The sequence below is a fragment of the Manacus candei genome, unplaced genomic scaffold (assembly GCF_025592945.1).
Source record: "Manacus candei isolate 608988 ecotype Guabito, Panama unplaced genomic scaffold, ASM2559294v1 h1tg000014l, whole genome shotgun sequence".
Taxonomy (NCBI): Eukaryota; Metazoa; Chordata; class Aves; order Passeriformes; family Pipridae; genus Manacus; species Manacus candei.
This window is the reverse complement of record NW_026138062.1, coordinates 45,895,686-45,917,946: the sequence shown is the minus strand read 5'-3', so window position 1 is coordinate 45,917,946 and position 22,261 is coordinate 45,895,686. Positions and strand designations below refer to the sequence as shown.

The 22,261-nt window shown below is 37.5% G+C and overlaps 1 protein-coding gene across 2 annotated transcripts in view; it reads right to left on the bottom strand.

Annotated features, from left to right (window-relative positions):
- NOX4 (NADPH oxidase 4) overlaps positions 1–22,261 on the bottom strand; it is a 111,999-nt gene that overhangs the window by 73,431 nt on the left and 16,307 nt on the right. For both annotated transcript variants that reach the window (XM_051779254.1, XM_051779253.1), the window contains exons 7-11: positions 19,593–19,665; positions 15,075–15,155; positions 10,172–10,400; positions 8,023–8,187; positions 7,832–7,894 (exon numbers count right to left, since the gene is read on the bottom strand). In XM_051779254.1, coding sequence (XP_051635214.1) covers positions 7,832–7,894; positions 8,023–8,187; positions 10,172–10,400; positions 15,075–15,155; positions 19,593–19,665 — 611 coding nt within the window. The remainder of the gene's footprint in view (positions 1–7,831; positions 7,895–8,022; positions 8,188–10,171; positions 10,401–15,074; positions 15,156–19,592; positions 19,666–22,261) is intronic.

Here is a 22,261-nt window from a genome sequence, read left to right as displayed (position 1 = left end):
GTTTATTTTTCTGTTTCATGTTATTTTACAGATTGGATTTTGCTTAAAAGTTTTCCCTGTTAGAGACTTGGCCTTAAAGCTATCCTAATTTAACTGGCAGACATCAGCAGACATTATAACATCTCTGAATGTGGGGAAATCCTAACCAGGGAACATGATTTAAGTATCAAGGGTGTTTGGAAGATCAAGGCAAGACCACCATGTCTTCCGTACTCATTGCTTAAGCCAGAGCCCTCCCAGCTCTACAGCCAACTCCTTGCAAGCAACCCAGCTGCAGAAACATATCCCAAACACTTTTCCTTTTCACTTTCCATTTCCATATACTCCTTGTTGTACAACCTCAAACACCTCCAGTCTAGCTAGTGGAAAAAACACACCACAACACTGCAGGATGCATCACTGGGCAGCTGCAGTTCCAAGAAGGATCATTCTGGTCATCTGGGGTCTAACTTGCTCTGTAACACAAACCACAAACCCACACCCACTAGTTCCCGTGAGTCTGTAGTTCAGCATTTGCTACTTCAGTCCCTGCAGTCTCAGTTGTTAAATTTCTCTCAGTGTTCAAAATGATCTTTGTTTTCCTTAGGTCTGAATCTATGACCATTTGTTCCTTCATTTCACTCTTGCACCACAGGAAAACAGATATCTTTAATGTAACAAATACCTTAGAATTGTAAATAGAACAATACTTGTAAAATACATATAATGTTGCATAAAACACAAAAATCGTTGAACATATAACACGAAATTTCTTTTTTTGTTTTCTAGTACACCTGTAGTAGCCCAACTGCTATTCTATTTCTGTTATGGATGCACTACAAAAATACAATTTGACAGACTAATCAGTATTTCTTTGCCTCTGCAGCTCAACCAAAGCAAAAAACTTGCTGCTGCCCTTTCACCCCAGCAGACACATTACACTTCACAGAATCACAGAACGCATGAGTTGGAAGAAACCCATAGGGATCATTGAGTCCAGCTCCCTATAACATAGTAAAATGTTTCAATCCTAGCAATATTCAGCCTATATAAATTATGGATTTCAAGCTGCTAGCTCAGGAAAGAAACCTTTCCAGGTGCTCAGGATGCAAGCCTTCATCCCTGAACAATGCTCCTGCCCAAGCTGCCTCTCCATGTCCTCCAAAGGTATATGGACATATCGCCAAGAAACACTGTGCTGAGCTGACGAGAGATGAACAAGGAAACTGAATGGCACAAGAGATTCATTCTCTATCATCCCTGGGAAAAACTATGGGCCAACCCCAGACTCATGCTAACTGGTTCCCAGTGGTGTGAGGCACTAATGGAAAAACCATCAAAGGATCAATAGGTTTTCCAGTCAGATCACCAACACCCTAAAGAATCCTCTGTTCCTCCAAACTCCCCTGCCAGCACATACAGTATTTTACCAGGCTTAAGCAGACATCCCCATCTGTCAGATGGTCTTAATTTTAGGACAGCAAGAGGCAAGGGACTTCATTTCTTCTGATATTTTGTTCACATATTAATAGTATTCATGTTAAAGGTTGTTTTTTTTTTCATTTTGATATTTTCCTGCAGTTCCTAGACCTTTCTCTAACCTGACCTAGCAGCTAAACTAAAAGCACCACCTCTCGATGGGAGAAAACATATTTCTTTGTGAAACTCAGTAGATGCTTATTATATATTGTAAATTTAGTTTCATAGTATTAAAAAAAAACCAAAACAAAACAAACAAAAAACCAAAACAAACAAATAAAACAAACAAACAAAAAACCCCTGCTTATAAGAGGAATCTGCCACATTCTGTTTAAAGTGTCTGCTGAAGGAGAACTTGGGATTTAGTGAACTCGAATGTAACAATTTCTGTGTTCCCGTCATCCAGGATTTTAAAGTTTAAATAAAAGTCAGGGTTTACATAGGGTTTTTATACAGACCCCAAAACTATTAATCCCCAAACCAAACAAAAAAGTCTAAGGAAGTACTAAAGACATCTGTGATATTAATCTATTCTATTTTTGTTTTACTTAAATTCTTCATCAAACAGCTGCTAGATAGTCTACTTCTACGAAGAGCAGACAAACTCTAGGGATTTCTTTAGTTTGCCAGCAAGATACTTCATAATTTCCCTAAATGCTCTGCAAATCATCTCACAAAGACAAGTTTTATAACTATTTGCACAAGATATTTAACAAATCTTATTAGAATGTCATCATGTTAGATTTTGTTTTTATTGTATTTATCTGACAGTATGAACTTAGCTCTTGATGTCCTTACATACTTTTTACTCAGGCAAACTTCCAACAACTTTTCCATTTTTTTATGAAGTATTTCAGAATTTGGCCCCTAGGCTTTTCCTGTTTTGGATAGTTTATTTCTTAAGTTTACAGTGCAGGACACGTGTTTCTCCATCATCTCCTTGTGCAATACAAAATTTCTTACTTAAAGAAGCTTAGAGCTAAAACTTCACTTCTAGACTGTTAATATCTTCACTGATTTCAAATGAACCCTGGATTATACATGAATAAAGACAACTGTGGTCTACAAAACACTGTTTTTTTCTTACAAAAGCAAATGTATTACTTGCAACGTTGTTTATACTCATATATTATTTGCTAAGACTTTTCTGACAAGGAATCAAGCCCAAAAAACATAAATGTACAGATCAGGGTCACCACCTTGTAATCCCATCGTGCCCAAATCCAGATACCAAATGGACTTAAACAGAGGTGCAGAGATAACAAGGAAAACTCAATCTACCAAAAAAAAAAATAATTAAAAAAAATCAAACCAAACCAAGAACTTTAAAGGTAGAAAATCTATGAATAAGTAATAGTTCTCAGTCACTTACATACAGTATAAAACTTGTAATGTACATTCAGAAATCTCTTCCAGGTAATTCTTCTACCTATTCTGAGATGATTAATGGATTTAAGAGTTTCTCTGCCCAAGATTCAGTAATAATTACTTTATGAAATTTTAACTTGGATACTAATCAGGTAAAGTATTCTTCCTCAATAATATATACCTGGATTTGAGTGGATCTGAATATCTGCATATGCAAACTTATCCTCTCCTAAAAACTCAGCTTTGACATGTTAAAAAATGCACATATACCATCCCCCTAACTTGGTACATGCCATAAGTGACATAGCAAGGATTTTATCATACATTTCTATGAAAACAGAATTCAAGATCCTCTGGAGTTTTTCTTTTCTTCCTCATACAGAACTGTATGTGGAAGGAAAGGAAGAAAGATGTGGTACTACAAATCCTCCTGATGTGATCTGCTTCAAATTAACCATGTGCACAAAAAGATGGAGAACCAGAAAAATGACATAACTTCTTGGAATTTTTTTTTTTTACCAGACTCTTCCAGGTTCTACTTCAGTGGGATTTAAAAGTAGTTAAAAGTAGATTTGTTATGCAGCACTGAAGTAGGGGAGGTCGGAGTAGATTGTAACACAGGATAAAATTTCTACTTTCAAAAAATATTTCAAACCTCTTGTTGCAGGTAGTTGATCATTGCTTACCTGTTGCCAGAACTGGGATCTAGACACTGAATGAAGATCCAACACTCTTTGGAGAATCCGAAGACACAGTCACTGGAGTCTCAAGACTGAGATCTTTGCTGTGGCTTCTTTATTTTGATTTTTTGCTTTATATGTGCAACTTCCAAGCCATCTGCCTGTTCTAACTCTATCTCATGAAGCTACTAGACAGCTGGCATGCAGAGTACATCTTATACAGACACAAAGCTCAACAAGTGTTTATGCAAGTTACCTGTGTCTAAGTATCAATAGGAGTAACTTGAGATATGTGCCAATTAAAAAAAAAAGTCTTTAAAGGAAACTTCAGAATATTCAGATTTCAGGTCCAAGGGGAAACAAGGGTATGACAGCAGCTAGCAACACCTAAAACCATCAAAACTTTGGAATAACAGATTATTGATCCAGCATTTACAGATTGCTGTTGTAAAGTAAAAGTTTCACCAAACCTCAGATCTTAGTCATCTCCAAATTTAGAAGAATTCACCTCTTAGTTTTGTCTTCATTTCAACGTCTGTTACAGTCTAAGTCCTACATGAGGTGATGTAATTGTTTCCTACCTTCCTTTGCCACAAAAAAATCAACACTACTGAAATAACAAGGTCACCAAGCTTTATGAGCTGCTGGGAGTAGACAGCAGTCTACTCTAAACTGCAACTTGTGAGAGTTTGTGCATTGACTCTGTAGTAGACTCAGCAGAGGCTGCACAAGAGAACCCAGGACATCCTCTGAAGCACTTAATATCTGCAAAACACAAGGCTATTTCCATGAGGCTTCCAATCACTGCATGCTAATGCAAGAAATTCCAAAAACACAGCAGAAAAAGTGACTCCTGTTGTAAGACACTAATATATATTCTAAATAGAAATCTACTTCTGAAGCTACTCATTGACAAAAAAAAAAAAAAAAAAAAAAGAAAGAGAGGGAACTCAATACCGGGGGAAAATGTAAGATGGAGAAAAACTCAATGCTACTGTAAACTGCAAGCCTTAGTCTCTTCTTGTTTGTACAGGTTAAAATTAAGAGCAACCAGAATGGAGTCAAACACTTTATAAAATGTAAAAAAAAAAAAAGGGGAGGAAGAATAAACTAACTTTTTTCTTAGTTTTGGTAAGAGGGACCATCCTAACTACTGGAAATTCTTACTATTGATAATGTTTGTTTTCTTTTTCAAGGTCTTTAAAGATTGTCTAAAAAAAATTACATCTAAGCTGTGTTCCATAGCAGATGAGTTCCACACTTTCTTCCAGAAAAGTGTAAAGAAATGTCAATCTCTGGAAACAGAGCACTAGAGAGATTTCTGACGTTTCTTTGGATGGTCTGATCTCCAGACTGTATCTTTTGGTTGCTTTGAAAGACATCTCCTCAAAAGTGTTCATCAAGTGGAAACACACAAAAATAATTTGTCCATTTACAAACACTCAACTATTTATATACAGAAAGTATTTCTCTCAACTATAGATGAAAACACTTTCAAGCTGACTGTGTTCTGCTCAGATTCAACTGTAAGATGCAATAGTGTCCTATCTAGAACAAGTAAACTGGACATGAGGGCTTACAGGACTGTAAATGTTACTCACGCTGTCTTACACAGCACAGTAACAGCTGTGTACAGTGTACATCTATGTATAGAAATCAGTAAAAAAAGTATCATAAAACATGATAAAAAGAAAACTTTTTGTTAAAGTGAAATCAAAGACAGTGGAGCAATGAAGACGCTATCAAGTGAGTAACCCACTATGCACTACCTAGAACTGTCCAGCAGGTCACCTACAGGAATCTCAGATGTTAGACCACCTCTTCATTAGCTTTCTCACGCTTTCCAACAGGTGACAAAGACCAGTAGTCATACTAGTAAGTACAAAGTCACTAGTGAGTAAAGACCAGCAGAAGCACACTTCAAAACTGAAGTTTAAAAAAAGTCAGCTTCCACACTGATCATGAGAGAAAACTGAGATCTCCAAGTGTCTGAACTTCAGAATGTACAAGGGACACTACCAAAGGGTTGAGGGAGGTTATTCTTCTTTAGTCAGCACTGGTGAAACCACGCTTTGAGACCCATGTCCGGTGCTGGTTTCCTCACTACAAGAGATATGAACATAGTGGATAGCATCTAATCAAGAAGATGATGAAGGGACAGGAACATGTCTCCTATGAGGATAGATTTAGAGAGCTGAGACTGTTCAGACTGGAGAACAGAAGGCTCAAGGGGATCTTATCAAAGTATATAAATACCTGAAGGAAGGGTGCAAAGAGAATAAAGTCTCCTAATGTGCCCTTGGTCACAATTAAGAACTCCCTCTGGCTACAAGTAAAACATGTGGGAGCTTTGCCAGAATGCAACTGGAGTGGGTTCAGGGCCTTTACACAGCCTCTCTGTGTGTTCCTCCACCCTGGTGTTATGTAAGAAACTGAGCTAAATTGTAAATATTACACAACCTTGAAAAGGGAAGGGACTAGTAAAATATCTGCATGACTCTTTCACAGTGACTCACCCCTTCATTTACACTTTTGCTTATTATCCCCACTTAAAAGTATAAAGATATGCCTGAACTGGTCTTTTCTGCTTGAACTTTTTGTCTTTCACACATGCTCCAGACACAGTGAGATATTTCATCAGCATAAACAGGACATCACATAGTGCCTAGGGACAGACATTTTAGCATGGACTGTTGCAATAGGACATGGGGTAATGGTTTTAAACTAAAAGAGGGGAGATTTAGACCAGAGATAAGGAAGAAATGTTGCCCAGAAAAGTGGTAGTGGTAGATGTCCCATCCCTGGAAACATTCAAAGGCCAAGTTGGATGGGGCTCTGAGCAACCTGATCTAGTTGAAGATGTCCCTGCTTATTGCAGAGGGGATTGGACTAGATGGCCTTTAAAGGTCCTTTCCAACCCAAAGTATTCTATGATTCTAAGCAGGACAACAGTGCCAGGAAGAACACCACAGTCTTCCCCCATCTGTGCTACAGCCATTCCTGCACTGCACTTCCAGTACCCAAAGCCTCACACACCCCTCATGCTGTTCTTGCTGTGGATCAAAGTCCCATACTCCTAAACCAAGGTAGAAAAATTACCCAGGGATTATCATTATCCAACAAGAGAAGCAGCAGTAGTGTTCCAGCTTGATTGGTAACTACAGGTAGGTCAGATGGGAGTAGAAAAACAACTGAGTTAAGCTTTTGCCTACACATTCTATAAGCATTAAAGCCTTTGAAAAACTCAGGCTATGCAAGTGGCATTAATGATTCACCAAGCTATACAGAGGCAGCTTCCCTTAAGTGAGATTAATTCCCAGATTTACAGCACAAAATTTACCCTGGGTGAAATTTTGTGGGGGTTCTCCTGTAATTCCTGGCTCAGCATATAGATAAATAAGTTAACAAAACAAAATAAAACACCCTACAAACCCAAAGAACTGGACCTGGTTGTACCCTCTGAATTTTGGGTAGCAGTAAAACCTCCCGGTTTTTCTACAGCACTAGGTATAACTCAGTGGGGACAAAGAAAAGAATCAAACATGAATGTTTATCTCAATGATCTTTTTGAAGAAGAACATCCAATTCAGGCAATCTGAAAGCCTTTATTCCCCTTGGAAGGAAAAGGTTGTCACTAATATTCTCTTCTAAAAACTCTGCTTTTGTAACAATACAGTCAGTCAGTTCAGTAGCACATCCTAGGTCTCTGTACTGTGTACTCCTGAAGAACTTCAGGTACATTTATATAAAATTTCATTTTATTTCTGTCTATCTCCAGAGGCCTCAGTTCCCATTCTAGACCAACTGAGCAGAGTAAGTAATAATCTAAATGTTGTATGACTATTGGTGTATCACAATACAAAAATACAGCAGGAAATAATTTTAGAAACTTCTTTTTTAAACTTGATGTTTACCTAATTTTGGAAAAGGCAGTCACAGAAAGAGCTTCTCATTGAAGAGGAAAGATGACAAAGTTCATTACAATTTGTGTTCATTCTTCATTAAGGTCTACAAATACATCTAAAACTTCTTTTATGAAACAATTATCGACATCACATGGATTTTATTCATTTATTTATTATTGGTTTTCACTTATAGAAGACTTCAAAAAAAGTTCCTATTATCACTTTCTCAACAGTGGAGAAAATTAAATATGTATCAAGTACTGTCATACCTAATAATCATGCCATTTCACATTCATTAGTACCCTCATAAATGAAACATAAGCTCTTCTAGAGAGAATTTTCACCTTGAAAGAAATAAAGACCATTTGCTTACCAAATACAAATAAAAGGGAAAGTACAGAAAAGAACAGTATTTCTTACCATTGTAAGGGTAAATGGATGGCTTTCCAGGGCAGACACTCTTGGACAGTGTAGAATGACATACTGAAATAAAATAACAGAAAAGATACTTTCAGAACATCCAGTGATTGGCTAGTGTTTATAAATCAATAGTCATCCCTATAGACAACGCTACAGGAAACCAGTGCTTTTTTAGGGGCACATTAACTCACCTGACCAGGCCTTGCTTCAAAGTCATCTTTCATCATCCTTACTTCAAGGACATTGGAGGGATGGCTTATTACCGAAGTTATTGTGACTGGTTTATTGCTGCGGATGTAGCGGTACAGCCTTTCCACACAGTACAAGCACAGGGGTCCAGAAATCCAAAACCAGGTCTATGGGAGAAAAAAAATAGGTCACCTCAAGGAGTTTTAACTACATGAGTACTTGCAGGACCTCATTTCACATCTAGCCTTCAAATCTCTCTACATGCAAAAATTCAAGTATGTCCTGAAGCCTTAATCAGTCTAACCAGCAGCATCATCTACAAGCACAAGGAATTTCAATCATAAAACTCATCAAGAATAAAATGCTAATGACCTCAATTGCTACCACATTATTCTGGTTTTATGTAGTTAGATTGCAACTGGTTTCAGCAGCCAAAGACACAATACATAAATGGTTTCAAAATGTAATAGATCAGAGTACTGTATAATCGTTTAACCTTTAAGGAAAAACACTGTTTGTCTTGTAATATTACTTGACTATTATCTTACAATAATCTCAGTAAAAACCAAAGAAAGATTCATTCTTGTTCCATAGAATTTATGTTTATATTAAACTAGCGTAAAATCATAGATAACAGAGAGGAATGGGCACTTCTGAATCACAAGTTATTTGCCCTCATGGAATATATGTATGCTAGACAGAAGATGTCCTGGAAATGCCCATTTCTCTGCAGTGATTATTCAGGGAGCCCAGGGAGCCCTGGGTGACTACTCCAGATGGAAACATTTGCAGCTGCTCAGCTAAATCTCATCCTAAGAGTCAATTACCAATACCTTATGGTAGACTTAACTACTAATTCTACATCTGCTCAGTCACTCAAGCTATGGCATTGAAGTGCCCTTGATCCTCACCCATCTTTCTTTCTCAATTTTTGAAGTTACATATCAGCCTCTCTTGCAACTAGTGGAGATTAATTAATTTCCACAAAAAAGCCTTAAAAGTTTCAGTAGCTCACAGAACCTTTTTTTTTTTTTTAATCTTGATATCACAATACTTCCAAACCCAAAAAAGCCCTAAATAGTGTTACAAAGCTGCCAGGAGAACACTGAGTGGCCATCTCTTTCCATGACTCTTCTCCCATAATTGGCTCTAAAGCAGGTATCTTAAGTCCCTAAGACTCTTTACTGTCCTCTGGGTCATATGGAGCCAGCTATACACTGATGCTTGTAATTCAGGAGTATCACCACAACAAAATACCAATCCAAAGAACTTTGTTGGAGGAATTCAATGTAGAATTAACTGTTTCTTATTATGACTTCATGCCCCATAGAAAAATGGGTTCCCACTACAGCTCGTAAGGGACATACGTGTTCAAGAGAAAACAAGGATAATAACAAACTCCTGTGAGGTCTGTTATGGGACCATCTTGAATGGTGGGCCTTGGACTTGTGAACTCCATATTCGCAAGCTTCCTCAGGCTACTTACCAATACAGCCCAACTCATCTTTTCTCAAAAGAAAAGAGAAAATTTGGATGAAGAAAAAGCTGCTTCCACAAAACATAAAGAAACAAAAGGAAAATGGAAAACAGAAAAAGAAAAGGCTTTTCTATCCCTGCTGTCATCATACTCGTTTACCCATGCCACACATAAAACAAGCCTTTCTGCAAACAACAGGCCATAAAAGCCAAACCACAACCAACTGCAAACCAGAAATGAGTATTAGGACTTGCATCTGCATGGTAAAAAAGAGAACAAATGGAGCTTGATTATTTCAACTAACTACTGTCACACAATGCTTACAAAGGGACCTTATGAAATGTTATATAAATGTTTGCTCTGAAGTGCTACGCTGTAATTTAAAGTCACATTTATAGCAGGACCAATACTTCTCTTATCATGTTGTACAAAAAATATTACAGCTGACCTCTTGACATTTTTCCACCCTCCCTATTCTATGCATCACATTGTAATGCAGCTCAGGGTTTAATACAGATTGATTTTTCCACACCAAATCTTTGAATGCCTCAAAAGGTTTTAATAATATTTTCCATTATTAAAACATCTGGTCTGGAAAAGCAATAATTAGTGCTTATGGCTGACTGAAAGACTTGGCAAGGCTTATAATACCTGAAATGTCGGATCATACAGACCTCTGGGAAGTGTGACTGGAACTTGGGTTCCTCGGAACAAATTCTCATAAAGTGATTTTGTACAAAGGGTTCTGGTACTGGGAAGTCCTCTGGGAAAGGCTCAGTAGCATAGTCAGGAAACAGCTCTTCAAAAGCCTTTGGCACAGTCAGATTCTGTCGGAGCGTTTTGTTAGGATTAAAGCAACCAGGAGGGTGTTCCTCTAAGTTCGTCTGGTACTTGAGCACTCCCCTACATGAAAGCAAGAACAGTAAAGACACTGAAGTAAGAAACAAACAACTTATCTTAATTCAGAGAGGGCTTTAGAGAGTAGTCATAAGCCTCATCTTCTGTTAGAATTTTTATTCCATTTGTTTGCAGGACTTTCAATGAGATTGAAGATTTGCAACAATAGAGCCTCCTGTCACTAGAGGCAAGGTTTAACTTTTCCAGCTCACTTGGCACTCCCACACTGAACAGCCTCAAGCTTATTGCTGCTTGAAAGAGGGAAAACATTGTGGGAACTTTGCAAAAAAAGTAAGTAATCACATTTCCAATTCAATCTCACACTGGCAGGCTGTTTTCACTCATCCTCCCTACAGTCAGCAAGCCCTGTTTCTAAGGGAGTCTTGTAGCAGAAGGGGCCTAAGTTGCCAAATCATAAATGGCAGGAATGTTCCTACTACTTCGTGTTTATCAGGTTTGCACACAATTCTATGGTTTCCTCCTTTGGATATAATCTTGTCAGATTAAAGGAAAAAAGAAAGTCCTGCATGATAGCCAAGGAACCTTCCTTGCAAATTGTTTTGTGGTTTTGATGGTTTTGGGGTTTTTTTTTTTGAGCTAAGCTAAATTTGTAGTAAAATGAAGTAAGAACTTTGCAGCTGCAGTTAGAAACTGAAGAAAGAATTGGAAACCTGAGACACTCTAGGATATCTCAGCACATGAATGAATCATTGGAAACAGGGAAGAAAAGATAACAGTAGTAGTAAAATTCCTCAGAAGCACTACTTGTCTCTGAATCTGTATTTGATGACAGTAAATCTACAAGCGGGAATATTTAAAAAAAAACAAAAAACAACAAACAACAACAACAACAGTGAAAAAATAAAAGAAAAACCAACCATCAACCAAATAAAAGGCTGAATGACACCTCTATAGGATGGTGCTGGGTTGGAAATGAGGCATATTGAGGCAACGTCTGGTGAGACATGCCCGCTGAGTACTAGACCATGTTGTGAAGGCTTATCTTAAGTATGCAATCAAACATAAGGACATAGACTCCCTCCTCCTCTCCTTAACACACAGCAGCAGTAGAAATAGAATTTAGTTCACAAGAAGAGAGAGAACTAGGACATCTGCAATACTCCCAACTTAAGAGGGCTCTGACAAGCTACTGGCAATCTTCCCTACAAAAATGCAATCCTGACAGCCAGTAACAAGCTTCCCACGTGGTCCAGTGAACAATGTCAGCTTGGACATTAAACCTCCTCACTCTAAATGCCACATCTGACCCTGGGAGAATCATTTGGGAAGTGTCCTTGCACCTACACCCATGCTTCTGCCTGCATTTACTGCTTGCATCTGCCATCACTGCTGGTCATCACATATTTGCAAAGTGGCAGATACCACTGGCATTACGTTAGTTCCCTGCTTCATAAATATTATAGTGCCTCATGGATTCAACTGGAAGTCAAAGCCCATGCAATATTTTTCCAGTCAACCTTGTGTGCAAGCCTGTCAGCAGCTCCCACAGCTTCTCTGTTCTCAGAACATCCAAAAGAGGATTTCCTTGAGACATGAATAGCTCTAAACATGAGAATACCTTCCAGTGATCTCTAGTTTGGTCAAACTATTACAAACATGCTGAGTGGCAAACAGTGATGACAAAGCTGTCTGTTAACAGCAGCTGCAACTACTCCCATTTCTGAAGTTGTCAAGGAAAGGCAAGTCTTACACACCCAAGATCACTTCCCAGAAAGGTTGAGTTCTGCACAATTCTTAAGAAATCCAAGATATATCCTCATGTATTTATTAGACGCAACACTTGAATATATAAAAACTCAGTATGAATGTCAAGAAGTAGGAGATAGACACCTTTAGCAAACAAAAATGGGTGAGACAAAATGAGAAAGTAATGTAAAAGTGTGCTACAGGCTGACCAGCACACTATGGAGAATCTGCAAGACTCTCAAGCTCTGCTCCAATTTTCCATGCCCAAAATAGAGACAAAATTCACTTCTGGCTGGAGCTGGAAAATAGAAATATCACTATTTCTTAAGATTTTAAAGCTTATTAACTAGACATCAATGATTCCAAATGTTTTTATTGGGAATTGCACTGCTCCTATCTCCTCATCCATCTTCTGCTGCTTAGCTCAAGGTAAGTTGCTTGAGGGGTCTGCTAAAGGTCAGTGTGTGGGTGGACTCATAAGAATTTTCACCCTTTGGAAGAAAAATCTTTGAATAACTCTAGTGAGAGCACAAAGGCCTTATTGTCAGCCTCTATAGACCACAGTAATACCACAGTAACACCAAATTTGGATCAGCTGGGAACCTGGCTCCAAAGATTTTGTATGTTTTATAGCTCCTTACACTGGTACTAGAAACATCAAGCATCTGTTTTACATAAACTAATTTTTGTTGCTGCTACTACTGACCTAAAATATAGATAAATGATTGTAGATATGCACCAAGTCTTAAGCCACTAAAACCTTTCAAAGTCATATTGCAAGAAGTATCCACAACAGTTTAAGCAAGACAAGAATCCAGCAATATCGTGGAAATACAGGCAAAACCTCACTCAAACTGTCTGCACAGTTCAGCCACAGAAGATGCCTTGTTCTGTAGTGCAACTGGCCACGAGTCCACAGCTCTCCAAGACATGCCACTCAGGAGTAATTTGGGTGCAGATATCTAAGTTTCCTTCACTCTTAGAAGAGATGATCAAATTATTTAGGTTGGAAAAGACCTTTAAGATCATTGAGTCCAACCATTAACCCAGCACTGCTGTGTTCACCACTAAACCATGTCCCTAAGCACCACATCTACAAGTCTTTTAAATACCTCCAGGAGTGGTGACTCCACTACTTCCCTGAGTAGCCTGTTTTAAAGCATCTTCTTTTGGTGAAGAAAGTTTTCCTAATATCCAATCCTAATCAGCCCTCATACAACTTGTGGCCACTTTCTCTTGATCTTACTGTTATCACTAATAGAGCCTATAAATCAATCCAGGTCACTTGAATCTTTGTAACAGCAAGTTAGTTGAAGTATCCTTCGGGCTTCATTGACTGTATTTATCAGAACTCATTAAACCATAATGGGAGAAAGACACTTAGAAAATATGGGGAGACACACATTTAGGCATCTTGAACTGACTCCCACTCTCCATGACTCATTCCCCTCCCATTTTTAACTGACACTCAGTTCTTTTAGATTTGCACTGAATGCCTCTGTAATTCAGTACTAAGGAGGCTGTGTACCAGAAGATGTCTGTTCAATGTTTGGTGCATTACTACAGCCTTGGTTTGAAAACTTGGTAAATGGAACATGGTTAGGAATACAGTGGGCAAAGGATAATGCAGTGAAGGAGATTAATTAAATGGGACATGAAAAATATCCCAAAGGCAATAACTGGAACAGATTACCTAGGGAGATTAGAGGATCTCAGTCACCAGATGTTCTAAAGAAGTTAGAAAAACACCTGTCAAGAATAATTTAGAAAAAGTCCATCCTGCCCCAGGATGAGGAGAACACATTATATCTGTCTTCTCCCAGCTATGAAAAGAGCTATGCCCCAGAAAAAAGAAACAGAAAAGCCCCCAAACAAACAGAAACAAACAAAAAACAAAACACACACACACAAACACACACAAAACCAAAAACAAACAAAAAAACCAACCCACAAGCAAAAAAAAAAAAAACCAAACTCACAGAGTACAGGAATTGTGTCCAGGAGTTTCAATTGTTTATTTCATTATTTATTTATTTCATTCATTCATTCATTCATTATTTATTTCATTATTTCAATTCACCAGATCTCAGGCTGCATGCTTCTGTTCAACAACATATTCCTCCCATGACCTTGCCAGGCCTAGTTACCTTTCCATGTTTACTTTAAACAGCAGTGCTCAGTGTCACACAGTAAAGCACTCTGTGTTTCAGTAGATATTTGATGACATGGAGAAATACACCTCATTCAAATACACCTTCCCTTCTTTATACCAATCTCTGCATCTACATCCATAGAGGAAATATCATGGACATTAATGGCCCAGATTTTCATAGAATCATAGAATAGTTAGGGCTGGAAAGGACCTCTAAGGGTCATCTAGTTCAATCCCCAACCCATGCAGACATAGGTCGTAACTCATGGAAGCTGCTTTAACTCGCAATAGAGATGGGCTTGTTTGTGCCTGATACAGTCCTGACCTTCAGCACATTAATACTGGTCTGGTGTTTGTGAAAACAAGAAGAAAAACTTGCAAATGTTGTATCACACCAGTGAGAAAGAGTTAATTAGGGAGAAGTCATTCCTTCCCTCTCCTTAGGAGTCAAAATGAAAGGTAGAGAGGAAAATGCAAGAGATGAACAACTTTACTTCACATTCTTCTCTCACTAAACAGGTAGGAGGGGGTAGAGAAAGAAACTATGTTCTCTTGATTTCTCACTAGACACTGGAAAAATGGACAAGGAATAATATTGAAAGTGAAGAAATTTTTTCTAGTTGGCTGTAGCACATACAATACTTCAAGCTACAATCTGATATTTATTTAAACAAACATCTGTTGAAAAACCATATAGGACAGCAAAGGTGGCCCAAAGTTGGCCCGCTGTGCACAAGCAAGCTCAGGAAAGGCAGCAATCAAGAAAACTGCTCTTTCTGGTTGTGCTTCAGGAAAAGGGACAGTGTTTTCCATTTACTTACCCAGAAACGTGCAGCATCAGCAGCATATAGAAGACAAAGAAAAGGTTGTGTGTATACCAGAAGATGTCATAGTTTGAAACCCTGAAAAGAATAAACCACGGTTCAGTGCTGTTTCAACTTAGATGGAATCACTGCAAATTAAAAACAGACCTGTGCACACAGGACATCATTATATGCTACATAGTCATGTAGAAGAGTCAAAGCCCAGCATGTTTTCCTACAGGCACACCATTCTTGCACGCAATTAAGTGTTGAGAAGAACAAGTGACTGGCACAGAAGTAACAAGTTGACAAAGAGAGATAGGGATGTAGAAGTACAGAGACAGCTGAAGAACTCTTCTGAAATTAGGAGACTTCACTGCTTTCATAGGTCCTAGTTAGTATCTATGAAACTCTCATAGCTAGAATAGTTCCTGCATCTGCAGTTTCAAAACTCAACCCCTTTACAGTGAGCATCACCTTGCATTCTGCCTGCCCCAATACAATTTAATGTTTCACTAAGGTTACAACACATAAACAGGTAGCATGGACAGCAGCAGAAGGGCTAGTGGGAAGGGTAAAAAACTTGTGAGGCTATAGAGTGTAAGGAGATACAGGAGGAACAGGAACTAGAGCAAGAATGCAACAAGAGCACAGGTAGGAGAATTTTCAGGACAGGAAGCCACATACAGTATGGCTCTAGGACTGATGGTCTTGGGAGGGACAAGAAGAACATTACACTGTGAGAGCAGGAGAGGTGAAGGGAAAAGAACACTTCCTTTCATCAGTAATTTGTTAGGCAAAATGAAAAGAACCAAGACCAAAGAAAATATCCACTCCCAAACTGTTTTCTGTTAAGCTTGTTTGATTTTTGCTCGAGTAAAATAGTTACCAACAAACAACAACAAACAAATGGTTAAGAAAATACACTACTTCACAGCACACAAACACACCTTTCACACTACACAGCATGGTAGGAGAATCCCTTCCAAAACCAAAACCTACTCCCATTCATAAGCCAAACCAATTATTAAATAAAAAAACAACTTTAACACTGAGAACATGATTTGAGAAGCTATTCCTTTGGCACAGCTAAATTATTTTTTTTTTCAGAATTTTTCCTCTCCTATGGTCTTCTACATAACCAGTTAACTGCCCTTGCTTCAATATAATTGACACATATATTGCATCTGTGACTGTCAAAACAGGACTTATTTGTTTTCTTTTTCAAGAAAAAAATAATTTTGATAATCTGAGGGCTACCAAAATAAAATCCAAGCAAGTGAAGAAACAAGGAATGAAGCAAAGGAGGAACAAAGGAAGCAAAATAAGGTACCTAGCAACAGCAAGGGGTTCTGAAACCTCCCTTCCACCCTGACATCCTTCCCCCAGTCAGCACTATGTTAACACTTTTTCCTCCTTGAAGCTGCTCAAACCATTTCTAACTCCTCATACCCTGGTAGGCATTTCCATGCAGTCACTCATCATCTCAACTGGAAGGCACAAAAAGCAAAATTTACCCTCAGTCCTGAAACAGGTCATAGAATCCTAGAATGGCTTGGGTTAGAAGGCACCTTAAAGATCACCTAGTTCCTTGCCCCATGCTATGGGCAGGGATGACAACAGAACTTGAAGCTCTGGTTTAAATTCATATTTTGCTATAATACCAAAAGCTGCACACTGAAAGAATTTTTATTGCATCTTGAGCACCTTTTTCAGAATGTACCAATTTTTCAAAAAGTCAGTTCTTGGACTGCTTCTGACATATTGCTTTCAACAGCTAATTATTGTTACTGATTAAAGTTACCATACACTTCTTGTGCATGTCTTGAATATACCTAAATGTCAGCTTCTAGCCACTTAAGTATTTGATTTTTCTTTCAGCACTCCTACAGATAACTGTACTATAAAATCCTGTTCCTCACATGTATAAAATTCCCCTAAATGTAAGCAAGCCCTCTGAACTTCACCTCCTTAAATTAAGGGGATGTGAATCCTTGAACCTCTTACCATGAAACATATTTTCCAACATTATGATAATTATGTATTTCTTGTATCTTTAAACTGTGTATCCTATGGATATATGCAATATTCTAACATATTCAATAATTTTTATAGTTCTTCAGAACATTTATTTTTTTTTTCCTTCTAAGCTCAAAATAGATATTATTCACAGAACTAATGCATTTCTTAGGACTGCAAAGTACTGAAAATTTGAGGTAAGTTGAATATTTAGTTTTAGTTTTGGTTAACCTACTTTAGAATTTTGCAGGTGAAGACCTGCAATAGTTAACTCACTGAGAAATGTCCAGGGAGTTTGGCATGCTTTAAGGGGACACAGTAAGTAGTACAGTTTTGGAAAAATATTTTTAACCCTGTTACAGATAGTTTTGAAAAGGAAGATTTATGTGCTACTTTAGAAGATTAAATTGAAGATTGGAATATTTGGTTACAAAAATAGATGGCATTTGAGCACCTTATTTTTTAATGTTCTTTTAAATACACGACTTCCAAATAGTGAACAACATTAATTTGAAAGTTAGCAGAATTGTCAAAATTTATCGACAGAATTTATTGTGTTTTCTGATAACTTCATAACCCTTCTGATAAACAACTACTGAACCAAAAATATTGGCCTAATTCTCATGTGTGACAAGGCAAAAATTTAGAAATCGGTACGCACTTTCCCCTTTTAAAACATGAGCAGCTAATTCAATCCCAATACTTATTCACGCACTTTACTAAACAAGTAAAGGCAGGAAAATAGAGGGATAATCATGCATATAAAAATTTCAGGAGGAATATACAAAGGAAGAAATTATTAAGCAGGTCAGTGTGCAAGAGCAGATTAGGGCTGGAATCCAAGAGAATAATAGTCTCTGAAATACTTTTTGAAAAGCCCAGCTTCTGAGAGGCAGTGAATATTTGCAAATAATTTTCCTAAGACTATACAGTATGCTCACCCATCATAGGGCACATCAGAATATACAGGGAAAGAGATTAAACAGGGACAATGACATGCACTCAGAAGCTTGTTTCCTTAGGAAAACACACTATAAAGACAAGCTTGAGGTCTATGCTTGAGAGAGAAGCCAGGATAACATTTCTAAATAGGAACTATTGCTAAAGTAACTGGAAATGCAGATGATCTTTTCAGGGCTTTGATTCTTCTGGCTAGACAACAGAGAGCTGGGAATGTATTTGCACTTACAGTAACTGTGGAAGGAAATAAAAAGCATGTAACTTCAAAAGATGTTGCATGAACCCCAAAATTATTTCCAAGAATATGTTTACAACCACCTATATTTTTATGTTTCCCAATCATTAATACATTATGTTCTCTCTTTTTTTTTCTAATTTATTATGACCTTGAAGAAAACAGGACTTTGTTCTGGCTCATTGCTACAGAGTGAAGTAATTGTGTTATTTTTCCATCTTCCCAAAACTGCTTTTCTTTTACAAGTAGAGCCATTTGTACGGACTATGTAGTGTGCAGCCATCCTGACATCTCATGCAGCAGCCTAATCTTGCACTTCTGTAGCCTGCAGTGCCTCACAGAGGTCTCAACCCTGGAAGTAGTCTTGCCTACTGAAAATGCACAAATATTTGCTGAACTAATGTCCCAAATCACAGGATAATGTTGCCAGATAACATTTCTACTCAGGAAAGACAGATTAGTTCAACAAAGTTCAAAACCACATGTGTAACTCACATCAATGGAGCACCATTAATGTTTGAAGATACATAATTAATATATCCTACCATGTTGGCTGAAGTGAGATGATGCATTTACATGAGCAGTCTTTGAATTCAACCACCATAAAAATGACAGGGTTATTTTTATATGTTCGCTTGCAGAATCCAACCCTTAAAAAGACTGCAGCATTGTGCTAAATCCTCCAAGGTACCAGTCACTCACAGTTACTATCATATGTGTTCAATAATGTTGGTACAGAATGTGAACCTACTGGAGGACTAAACCTTCAGAAATGCCATCAGCTGCTCTGAGCCAACACTGCATTGCTATTTGGAATTGTAATTCACACTAAAGAGAATATATCTAACAACCAGAAGCAGAACTTTAAAAAGTAACATTCTACTTAAGTAGCATAATTTTGTGACAGTTTGTTTCTTGTTACTGTTTTCTTAGTTTGTTGTTACAATTAATTGGTGAAAATAATTAGGATAAGGATATAATCTTATTTTACTTCCAGTGGACTTAATTTATGCATTGGATAAAACTTTCCATATGCTTAGTTTACTGCCTCCCTGTACAAACAGAAAAAAATAAAAAAAGTACTATTTGATAATTTGAAAGATCTACATTTTTAACTGAGCACATTCATCAAATAGTATTTTTCTCAGAAGGCAATTCAATCAAGTTTTGTAATTGTTTTAATGCGAAATTCACTGTGCTAATTTTACTGCAAGCTAGGGAAAAATAGGGCAAGAAAATTGGTATTTTTAACACTCTAATCAGTAGGAGAATATGATTACTGAAATGGCATTTTTCAGTATAATGATCAGATTATGTCTTACCTGATGGCAAACGTGGAAGCTGTACACATTAGGAATAATACTAACACCATAATGACTCCAGTCAGACCTGGAACTAAAAGGGACATAAGATAACTTACATTTGAACTGTGAAAAGGTATACTTGTCTCCTGTGATTTTCTAAGGAAGTGGAATTAGATATACAAATCATGATTTAATCAAACTCTTGCAAATACTTATCTCTTGAGCACAATTCACATATCAAACTAGATAAGAAAGAAGAGTTGTTGTGTAATTTCCCACCTTCTCAGGGAAAACTACCTTCTCCCTTGTATTTCACCATGCATCAATAATTTTGTATTAGTCTTTGCTGCTGCAAACTTTTGCTCATGACATCTGTCTCTAAACAGGTAACTAAGAACAAACACTGTTTATTTGTAAGACTGACTGTACAAATTTCTTTATCTCTTTCTTATTCCAGAACCTAAACTCTGTTGATCATGACAATTAACAACCTGGTCAGGGACAGAATTTCAAGCAAATCAATTTCTATGCAAGCTGTCACTACAATTGTTTGCCAACCCATTTCATTCTGGAATGAGGAAGAGCCCAAAATTAATCTCCATGGCAAAGTATAATGCTTGAAATTGTTGACTACGGAGCAAGGTCTGTGAGAGTGATCTGCAGCCAGTATTTGAGAAGGGAAGGTTAAAAATATTAACAATTGGACTTATTTGTTCAAATGCAGACTCTTATCAGAACTAGTTTATCCTCAGCCCTTTTAAGTCAAAGGAGAGAAACAAGTATTTCTACAGCATGGTATGTTGGACAAAGCTCTCAGGTACATGGTGTAATTCTTGAGGTGTCCTGCACAGGGCCAAGAGTTGGACTCAATGATCCTGATGGGTGCCTTCCAACTCAGCATATTCTATGACCCCATCCTAAAGCAAAATCCTGCCCATAAAGTACAGTAAATCATCAACCTAAAGACAGATTAGAAAATAAAAGTTAGCACATTTTCTGAGCATCTTATCTTCAAAATTGCCATCCCAGTAATTAAGAATATGAATTAAGAATTAGGATCCTAAAATCTGTGAAAGATTACATCAATACCTTTTAATCTTCAAAGAATGTTAGTATTTATGTGTAATTTCTGGTCACCTTAAAAGCCACATATTTGGGTTTAAACAAAGTCAGTCAGGATAATCATCAAGCAGAAATCTAAATAAATGCTGACTTAGTGTCAAAATACAAATGTCTCAACCAGCTTTTATGGATGTAAATGGCAAAACCACATACTGTAATGGTACATGATCTTTTACAGGATCACATCCTAATGACAAGAGCAAGCTTATTTTTTAATAATTGATTGCGATTTTAGACTCTTTAGCAATAAAGAGACAATCTCAAATCTTATCTTTTTATAAACTTCTCAATATCCACTCATTAAAAAGTCTTATACTCAAAATCTGATACATTCCAAATCACTCCTCAATTTTACAAACTTTAGGAAAAATCTCATCCCTACAACAATGGAAGTTTCCTCATGGACCGCATAAAAAACTTAATTTCACTCCTTCATGGAAAGATTACAATTAAAAGCAGTTGCAATAAAAAGAAAAATACATTCTATCCACTGCTGCCTTCTTCATTTCTTCTTTCTTAACCTAATTTGATGTGTAGCGTGCAATGAATCTCCCCTCTGACACAAATACTTCCAATGCAATTGCAGTACAGTACTTAATCCAGCTTTCTATGCTGTCACTTCAGCTACAGGTCACCTATTACATTGAGTTTTTAATTCTCTTTCCTTCAAACTGAAATCGCTCACAATCTTGCCCCCCCTTATCAGTTCATTTTTAGTGTTTCCTCTCTGCCCTGTTCCAATCTCTCTTTTCCTTCACTATGTTATTGAATACTTGTTACTCCCACAGTTTGCCTCCCACCCTTATGCAAGGAGGTTCTTTCCTAAACCGATCTGAAAAGCCATCACAATATAAATCCTTCTGTTTCCTTATTCCTTCTGTTTGCTGTTCTGAACTGTCTGGGAAGAAACCAGAGTTTTTTCCATATGTGCACATTTCCAATAGCAGCAAAATCTTGGTCCCTGTCTGGGTATTCCTTCAGCACAAATAAGTGATAATTGTTAGGATCTGGAGTGATCTGAGTAATTTTAAACTTAAAGATGATTTAGAATCACTGCTTTTGCAACTATCTGCTCAAATTTTTAAAAATGCACTATTTTCCTGGCTGACCGAGAGTAAAAGGAGTTCCACCTCTCAGCTAGAGAGGTCTCAAAGTATCCCCACAAGCCAGGACAAAATATGATTAGGCCTCTCACTGCTTCTTTATACCAAGTCCTTCTCCCTTATACACGATATTGAATATAATCCTCAGTTGCTTGGTTTTTTTCTCCCCCCTCTCATCTTTAACGCCCTCCTGTCAGTTACCCTCATTCAAGCCTCCACAACCGATTCACTAACTACACCATTTACCTGACCTGCTTCCAGTTAGCAGTTAACTTTTACCTCAATTTCTATTATTTCACTTTGTCCCTCCCTCTGCTCTCAACTGATCTAAACCTTCCCTAGGGTTTTTGGAAAGTACTGTTGTGCAAGTTGCTAATTCCAGTACATCTGTTGGGATTGACAAATCTAGAACCCCATCCATTGCTGTCTATTCGGATTCCTTTGGACCATGCCCTAAAAGCT